The 10,194-nt window shown below is 36.9% G+C and overlaps 1 protein-coding gene across 1 annotated transcript; it reads right to left on the minus strand.

Moving 5' to 3' along the window:
- Nucleotides 1-5,643: 5,643 nt before the first annotated feature.
- LOC306850611 (uncharacterized protein) lies at nucleotides 5,644-9,140 on the minus strand (the record flags this gene model as incomplete). Its single annotated transcript, XM_079386326.1, has 6 exons — nucleotides 5,644-7,029; nucleotides 7,103-7,213; nucleotides 7,573-7,664; nucleotides 7,780-7,825; nucleotides 8,451-8,539; nucleotides 9,102-9,140. The coding sequence occupies 6 exons, from the start codon at nucleotides 9,138-9,140 to the stop codon at nucleotides 6,738-6,740; spliced, it is 669 nt and encodes a 222-aa protein (XP_079242452.1). The 3' UTR covers nucleotides 5,644-6,737.
- Nucleotides 9,141-10,194: the final 1,054 nt, after the last annotated feature.

The following is a 10,194-nucleotide window of genomic DNA, read 5'->3' on the forward strand; positions in this document are numbered from 1 at the left end:
CAGTCGTACGATCATTTCTACAAACTTCTTAGGCTCATGATGCTTTTGGGAAATGCAGCCCCGATCGGTTCATACGTGAAGTAAACGCTTAGAAAAACGCCGAAGGTGCAATTGAAATAATCAATTAATTAATAGCCTGATTCGAGGTTTCCACTGATCATGGTATAAATATTGTGGGGGGTTGTACTTGCTAGTTTTGGTTATTGGGGGGGGGGACACAGCATCATTGACAGCTTACAGGTACATCTAAAAAAATTTGAATATCGTGAAAAAGGTCAATATTTTTTGTCACTCATTTCAGAAAGTGAAAATATATTATATAGATTCATTACACATAGAGTGAATTATTTCAAGCCTTTATTTCTTGAAATTTTGATGATTATGGCTTACAGAAAATTAAAATCCAAAATTCAGTGTCTCAGAAAATTTGAATTTTACATAAGATCAATAAAAAAGTATATTTTAAACAGAAATGTCAGGTTTCTGAAAAGTATGTTCATTTCTATGCACTCAATACTTGGTTGGGCCTCCTTTTGCATGAATTACTGCATCAATGTGTCGTGGCATGGAGGTGATCAGTTTGTGGCACTGCTGAGGTGGTATGGAAGCCCAGGTTGCTTTGATAGCGGTCGTCAGCTCATCTGCATTGTTGGGTCTGGTGTCTCTCATCTTCCTCTTGACAATATCCCACAGATTCTCTATGGGGTTCAGGTCAGGCGAGTTTGCTGGCCAATCAAGCACAGTAACACCATGGTCATTGAACCAGCTTTTGGTACCTTTGGCAGTGTGTGCAGGTGCCAAGTCCTGCTGGAAAATGAAATCAGGATCTCCATAAAGCTTGTCAGCAGCAGGAAGCATGAAGGGCTCTAAAATTTCCTGGTAGATGGCTGCGTTGACTGTGGACTTCAGAAAACACAGTGGACCAACACAAGCAGATGACATGGCAGCCCAAATCATCACTGACTGTGGAAACTTCACACTGGACTTCAAGCAGCTTGGATTCTGTGCCTCTCCACTCTTCCTCCAGACTCTGGGACCTTGATTTACAAATAAAATGCTAAATTGACTTTCATCTGAAAAGAGGACACTGAGCAACAGTCCAGTTCTTTTTCTCCACAGCCCAGGTAAGATGCTTCTGACGTTGTCTCTGGTTCAGAAGTGGCTTGGTAGCCCTTTTCCTGAAGACGTCTGAGCGTGGAGACTCTTGATGCACTGACTGCAGCTTCAGTCCACTCCTTGTGAAGCTCTCCCAAGTGTTTGAATCAGCTTTGCTTGACAGTATTCTCAAGCTTGCAGTCATCCCTGTGGCTTGTGTAGCGGGTCCCGGCTAGGTCTCCGCTGGCAGATATATACATGTAATCCTCTGATAGGAGTGCTGGAAATATTGGAAATATTAAACAGAAATCAGCGACGCAGGACAACAGTTGCTTATTCTCCGTTCATTCGGATTATGAGCTCACCTTCTTCTTCTTTTAGTTTAATGGCAGATCGCAAACCAGCATTTATAGGTGCATACCGCCACCTACTGTACAGGAGTGTGTAACATCAGAGTTTTATATACTTTAGTTAAAAAAATTAAATAAATATTCTTCATTTCTTTTCTTTCTTTTCCCTTTCTCCTTTCCCTTTCCTCTATCTTCCTCCCTTCCTTTCCCCTCTTTCTTTTCTTCCTCTTTATTTCCTTTCCTTTTGAATTATAACCTACCTATATTTTCTGATCTAATCCTGTATTTCTTAGAAAAATAAATAAAGCCTTACAGCAATCCCTCATTTTCTTATTCCTTCCTAAAATCCCTTCCAAATTCCATCCACGTTTTAATCCATATATCTTGTCACGTAAAATTATCCTCTCTGCACTATATTTATTACACCACAAAATGCCATGTTCAACATTTTCTGGTACATTACAACCGTCACATTTATCAGAAACGCATTTTGTCATTAAATACAAAGTTGACTTTAATCCTGTGTGTCCAAGTCTTAACCTTGCAAGAATCACTTCCTCTTTTCTGCACTTCCCTTTAAATGTTTCCACCGTGATTGATTTTTGTATGTTATAATAGTGTCTCCCTTTATTATCTGTGTCCCACTTCTTCTGCCATAAATCCCTCACTGTCTTTTTGATGAATGATTTGGCTTCACCTTTTCCAAATGGAATTTTTATAATTTCATTCTTATTTAATTTCAGTACTCTCTTTGCAATCTCATCTGCCTTCTCATTACCCTCTACACCAACATGAGCAGGAACCCAACAAAACGGTACATCACTTCCAGCTCTCTGTATTCTTAACATTATTGTAAATATTTCCAACAATAAATCATCTCTAGATGTTATGAGCTCACCTTGCTCTGCGCGTTGCTAAGAGTCCCAGAGTGACGCTGCTGGTGGGTGCTGTCACCCTGTGTCCATTTTATGAAACAGCATGTCATTGTGTGCTTCTTTGTAATCTCTCATTAGTATGCAAGTCTATAAATCGGAATAAAATAAAATAAAATACGATTGCAATAGAAAGAAAAGAAACAAAAAGTAATAATCTCAACAAAAACTTATTTTGTGCACCTTTTTCTACCCAAATTCTTCCTTCCAGTCATATATAATATATGTATAATATAAAGTATAATGTAATATTATTTATTAATTCATGCATTCATTTGTTTTATTATTATTATTATTATAAATACCATTAAAGTGCTACTCCAACCAGAACAAAACCTAGGGGGTGTAATTTTATTTTCTTGTCACATGACACACGATGGCTTCTTGTATGTTATTTATGCAAAACTGACGTAGTGGTTCTGGCAGAAAAAAATTATCTAATCCCAAATTATTTTTCTTCACTGCTTCTTAAAGAATGTTTGTATGGCCAAATAACATTGGCACTGCACCCCATTATATTTCCTTATAGAAAGGAACTGTGTATAAAAATATAAGTTGAGTTAGTCAGTTCAGCAGGAAATGGCTAGGTGTGAGATTCAATGTAATTGTTGTTTTAATAAACTGTGCATGTCTGTACTGGTGGAATATACAGTTTGTACAGTATAAAAAAAACGTATTACATACTGTATATAAGTTTCATCACACATTAACATTACATCACATATATTAGTGTGCATGTGAGTGTTCTCAATGTTCTGAACTGGCTCAAAATAAAAATGAAGTCCTTTTTAGGTCATTTCCTGGATTCTTCAGAAAGGAAGTAAAGGGTAAAAAACGTTTTGGACCATATAAACGGCCACAGAAAAGCTTTTTGATGTTTTTTTTTTATTATTCTTGACCAACAATATGAGAAAATGCCCAAAGGAGAGACAGAATTACAACTTACACTTGCAGGACTTGGGAGAAGATCATTAATTATAACCGGAAACATGACTCATTCAGAGGTAAGATCAATAATGTCATTTTTCTTGTTTTTTTTTTTTGTGTGTTGGGTGAATTTCCTTACTCTGTTTTACTCTGCCTTTGATAATTAAGCTATCAGAGGTGCTTGTTAATGCATATCCAAAACTGGCAAAAATCTGCAGAGGATGGTTGCTGCACAAGTGTTCAGGATCGTTTTGAAATTTTTTTCCTAACCTCTTAAAACTTATTTGAATTGAAATCATACGCGTTTATACATATCAGATGGATTTTATCTGTTAAATATTTTTGTTGTATTGTCTATTTTTATATTCTTTTAAATACTTTGAATCATAGGTGGAGGTGGTCAACGGAAATTGACTGTCATCCCTCCTGACCCTGATGGGTATAATGGACAGCAATTAAAAACCGTGAGCAGCAATGGAAAGAGCACAATGTATGTATGTAGTTCCTCTGCAAGAGCAGACTGACACAACTCCATTACCACCTGATGCAAGGGAATTTGAAAAAATGCCCAAAGCCCAGTGTACACTCTGCAGCCAAATGGTTTCCCTTCAATGCCTTCCAGTACACATAAAACACTGTAAGATGGAACATGTGGATCTGTGTATCTCAAGTGATGATGTAAGTCTAAGGTCTTTATTTTAGTCTGCAGTCAGCTCTAAAAACAAGGTTGATGAGTTTGTTTTATTTCCAGTCGATGGAGAAGTCCCCACAAGATAATTCAACTTCTATTGACACTTGGAAAGAGGCGTGTTTTTTTTTTATACTGATCTTTTGTTTATATTTCATAAGCTCTGAAAACACAATTTTTATGTGATTTTTACGGTTTCAGGAATTGGGAAAGTCACCAGATATTGAAAGCTGTGCTTCAAATATAAATGAAGTCTGGACAGAGAAGGTGAAAAGGATATTTATTGATATATTTATGTGTTTAAAAAATATATTAATTTTCAGTTTATGGTTAATGCATGGTTCCTAAACAATTGTTTGTGCGTAATTTAACTCAGTATTTTAATGTCACATCAGACTGCTGAGTGTCATCATCAAAATTTAGCTACTGTATATTTTTTTGGTCCCACTTTATATTAGGTGGCCTTAACTACTATGTACTTACATTGAAATTAATAATTTGATACAATGCACTTATTGTGTACATACATGTTTTTACATTGTACTTATATATTTCAAAATACCTATATGTAATTACAACTGTAATTAATTTCTGTAATTACATGTATAATTACAATGTTGACCCATCCCTTACACCTTAACCCACCCTTAAACCTACCCATACCACTTAACCTGTGACTAACCTTACCCATATCCCTCCTCAATAACAGCAAAAGTGTTTTGAAATACAATATGACCACAATAAGTACATTGTACTTGTGTTTTGATGTAAGTACATAGTAGTTAAGGCCACCTAATATAAAGTGTGACCATTTTTTTTAATGTTTAGTTTTAAATATTTATTGATGAAACCATTACATTGATTCTAGAGCCATTGTTTGACACTCCACTATATATATTTTCTCAGCTGATCAAGCATTGGAACAACTCTCGTTCCAATGCTTGATCAGCTGAGAAAAGGCCTGCAGCTCTACCATCTCCAGAAAGTCATGGAAATGCATCCAGACTTATGTCTAGCACTGTTTGTCCCAGGGGAAAAAGATGACAGGGTAAACCATTATGGTGTTTTCATAATGAGGACATGTTAAATGTGACACTACCTCTTTTATTTAAGGTGGATGCAGGCTTCATTCTGGAGAATTGCCACCCTGTCTTTAGTGACAAAGGTTCTGTGAAATACACCAAAGAAATAAATGTAATGAACTTTTTCCAGGATTTCCTACAGGAAGTTGAGGATCGTGTTATGTATTATCATAATAGCACAACATACTTACAATGGAATGAAAACAAGATTAACAGCACTTTAAGCCCTCCCTCCCTGTTTTTAAGACGGTGAAGCTGAACAAATGACTGCAGGTAAAGTTATGCAGTTGATGACAGGCCAGAGACATAAGCCTATTCTCCCCAGTGACCAGAAGGATTTCAACATCACTGTGAAGTTCAATCACGACTGTGACACAAATCACACGGTGTGTTTTCCAACTGTAAGCGCATGTACTCCCACAATTACGTTTCCTACGGCTCACCTGAAAACACTGAATGAATTTAAAAACATAATGGAAATAGCTATGAAATATGGGGAGTCATTTGATAATGTTTAAATGTATTTGGTGGGGAAAGCATGTTGAAACAGCAACTTTCAGCTTCTCTTTGAATCACTGTTTATTGGCATAAGTAAAACTGTTCCTTTGACAATATTTGTTGAAAGAATTTTCATGTTAAAGAAACAACTCAAAATCATTCATTGTTCTGAATTTATTTACAAATAAGTTTATCATTCATAGTGCTGCTTTATGGTTTTCAGAATATATACACAGTTTGCAAAATAAATGTTTACAATGGTCTCACACAGGTGTTTGTGTATTATAAAGACTTTCAAATTATTGAACCAAAGATATATAAATATCTCTGCCATAACAGTCAGATGTTGCAAGAGGATTAAAGATGGATTTCACTGTTTCCATCAGAGCAGGAGTGAGTGGGAACATGAACTCCAACATCATCTTCTGTCACGCTGTCAAACGTCTCCCAGTCTGTTCCAAACAGTTCCAAATTCTTAAATTAAATAAAAACAACAAAAAAAATTTACTTCACGCATCATGCAAAAGTACAATTTGACAGTATAACTTGAAGGCATAGAAAATCAATAAAAAAAGGCAGCGGCTATTTACACTAAGTGCAAATAGCATATTTTTTTAGTGACAGATGCTATTTACACTAAGTGCAAATAGCTATAGATTCTATTTACACTGTTAAAATAGCAAGATTTTGTGCTATTTATACTACTTATTGCAAATAGTGGCAATTATCTGCACCTCAGTATTGTAGTACATTATAAAACAGTACGCAATAATAACATACTGAGTGAGTGTAAATTATAATTTTAATTCAAATTTATTAAATGGATGCCACCTTATTGGGACAATAAAGCCCTCCCTACACCTACCCGATACTTTATTTTCAACTTTTTGATTATTTCCTTCATTTTTATTGAAAATAAATGCCTTTCTGATACGATATGAGATTTAAAAAGGGAGAAAAAAATGTTTGGCAAAAGGTGGGATCGAACTCGGGTCGCTCGCGTCAAAAAGCATGCGCCTTACCATCTACGCCACTGAAACTGATGTTGATCTAGCTTCTTTTCTTAATGTTGACTAACGCAATCACACGTTAGTGGGCGGAGTTAGTGTAAATAGCCTTTGCCAACAAGATGGGCTATTTGCACTTAGTGTAAATAGACACTCCGTTAAAAAAAACCCTGAAAATTATCTTCATTGTCTCCAGATGAGTTGTGCATGTGTCCCATTATCCACATCTGGTTAGGGGTGAGCCCATTTTCAGACCATAACGGATGATTGTCCCAGCCTTTAGAAAAACTTTGGAGGTCACGCTTCAGACGTGGGAGGAAGACATAATGTGCACAAACCACATGAAGGGAATCTGACAAGTCCAACAAGCCATCTTCCTCAAGGCTGTGAAGTACTTCGTAATACAGCTGCGTTACGCTGACCCAGACGTCTCGCCACAGGCGTTCAATTCTAGAGAATACAAAATGTATCGATTAAAAATGATAAATTAAACGATAGTGTGACATCCTAACTTGTTTATTACCTCTGATTATGTATGCTTTTCCCAGCAATGAAGCTTCCTCTTCCAGTCCCTTTCACACGAAACATGGTTTCTGCAATTGCCACATTTTCCACACCTTCATCAGCCCGGACCCTGAAATGGAGAGGTGAAGGGAGAGGTTAAATCTGCTTGACTGTCATAATGTTAAGAAAATACAAAATAACAGAAGTGTCCTTCCTAAAATTGCATTTTATGGTTACAGCCACTAGAGGGGCCTATAGGATCCAATGAAGCTTTTTAACCGAGCAAAACAAGTGAAACATGAGAATCCATAAGAAATGAGAATCTCGAGGCTTCAATATGGTTGTTTATGGATTCAAATATATATACCTTATTTTTGTACATTAAAAAAATATTTTGTAAAAAAAAACAATCTAGCTGAATTAGATCCTAAACGTGTACATTCATACAATTTCATAAATATATTTAAAAAAATATAACTTTTCTCCTACCTTGAAGGCCAGCCATGTTTTTGCACAGACTGGAGAAAGAATGATAAGGCAGTGCTTGAACGGTTGTTTGTTGCTGGTTCCAGGTACATGAGCTATACCAAAAAAGAATAAATGTAATACATTAAATCATTCAATACATTCAAACACAGATAGATAGTCAGATTATAGATAGATAGATTCCACTGGGTTGGAAATAAATGTGTTTACCTTTCGTGAGAACCCATCTATCCCACCAAATATGATGATGTTGTACCTTCAAAGTAAAACCATGTTAAACGTAATATAACATTACACTTTCGTAGGTAAAATATAAGACAATACCTTATGAGCTTGTGATTCGTGTCAATATGGACTAAGGACAGAGGACTTTGAAAAAAATATGACCTCCTGACAATACACCCCAGTTGTGTCATCCTTTCCAAAATTCCAGGGGCATCCACTCTGTGCATGGATTCTTTTATGCGGTTCCATTGAACTCTATGTCCGTCTGCTTGCAGGCAGCCTTTTATCATTCTATATCCAGCATTTGGTAGTCTTCTTTTGATGGCCAAAATGGCATTATCCAATTCATTGTCAGATATGGTGCTATACGTATTTTTTACAGATAAACCCAAGTCACGCATTCGGCGGAAGATTGTTGACTGGCTTACTCCTAAAATGTTCGCAATACAAGAAACTGGTAAAGACATCTCTATGAGACGGGACAGCATTTCCTCGGAAACAATAAACTTAGGTCGACCTCGTCCACCACCACATTCCCTCGTAAGAACTGGGGCCACCTCTTGGTAAAGAGCTGCATGAATTTTTTGTTGTAAATCCATGAGGGTCAGATAGTGGACGCTGATGTCAAAATAAACACTTCTTGATTGATAACATACTGAAAATAGTCCAAGTCCAGCTGATGGCCATCTAAAACTGCACTTATTCGTGACCTGAGGCGTTCTAGTAGGTGCGTGATCAGCGGTCCCTGTAAGTCAAATTACTCTGACATTAATATTACTTAGACAAAATTCTATCTTTTATTAGTGATAAATGAAATATGACTTCAATACTTAAACAGTGAACACTTATATTACATGACCTGTGTATTACAGTGCATATAACACGGCTGTTTGGAAGTCAACACTTAAAATTGCTAATTATTTTATGTAGGCCTATCTCATCGCACTACAGGCTGCAGTGATGACCTCCTAAACAACGGTCTTCTTTAAGCACCTAACGTTACATGTACTCAGAGAGCTTATCTTACCTACTATACTATCTCTGTAATACTGCTCCTCTCTGTTATTAGTGATAACTAACCCTTAAACAGAGGGGTCGCCAAGTTCGGTCCTGGAGGGCCGGTGTCCTGCAGAGTTTAGCTCCAACCCTAATTAAACACACCTGAATACTAGGCATACTAGAAGCTTCCATGCAGATGTGTTGAGGCAAGTTGGAGCTAAACTCTGCAGGACACCGGCCCTCCAGGAACAAGTTTGATGACCGCTACTTAAACATGTCTGAATTTAAAAAAAATAAAAAAAACTTACCTGAGACGAGGAGTGAGCGCTTGGCTGCTGATCCGCCATTTTGACGCTAGTGGTTTAAAACGTTGGTGGGGCGCATGCGCACTTCGTTGAATCGATTCATCTTCCCTCGGATAGTAATGCCTGTGACCTTGATGACGTATTTTTGACAGTCGTTTCGCACACCGCACTTCGTGGTCGTAATTCGCATGTCGTGTGTGTAACAGAGCTGTTGTGAAAACAAGCGCTGTGTCTGTAAACTGTCACAGTCGTACATTTTACAGTTGTACTCTAACAAACACACAAAATCGGGTATCTGTAAACTGTCGTGGCCGTAGATTTTGGAATCCAACTTTGACAAAAAAGAGAATTACATACAATATTGTTTTAAATTACGCAAATTTGAGCTTGTAGTACTAACGCTACGCGGCTATATTTACATTTCGCGATATATAAACAACAACAACGAGTCACTTTTAATCATGCCCAAGACATCGTCACACAGAATTATCTGGACAGTATTAAAACATAATAACAAAACACAGTAACAGATTATGTCATCGCGATTATCATATCACTTTAATAGTAACAAAAAAACAATTATAAAAGGTACTTACCTTCTGCCGTTTCCATTATGTGACCTTAGCCATTGTGTCTGTGTTCATATTCGTGCTTTTTCGTTCTCAATCGACACCGCATAACTCAAAATCGGTCAAAATAATAACTCATCTGTCAGATATGAGACAATCATGTGAAAGCCATTGATAGAGCACTGAACGGAGCAGGACTGCAGATAAACAGAGCGGCAGTAACGACTGAGCAGAACATTCAAATCTGAGCGGGAGGAGGCGTGCCCTGCTGTCATTGGTCAGATTCCTGGATGACATTCAGATTAACCAATCACAACCAAAGCAACATAGAGAGACATCAAACAACATTGTAACTGTAGAAAAAAAATTGAAACAAAAGATAGCAAATATGTATTGATTTTTATTTTTTAGGCTGTTACATGTAAGTAATTGGTAAAATTGTGTTTTCACTTATGCTCACAACCAGGGTCAGGCACATCTGTGCCATTCACTATTCACCTATAATTTCCATATGAATTTATAGTTAA

The sequence above is a fragment of the Barbus barbus genome (assembly GCF_936440315.1).
Source record: "Barbus barbus genome assembly, chromosome: 3".
NCBI classification, from domain to species: Eukaryota; Metazoa; Chordata; class Actinopteri; order Cypriniformes; family Cyprinidae; genus Barbus; species Barbus barbus.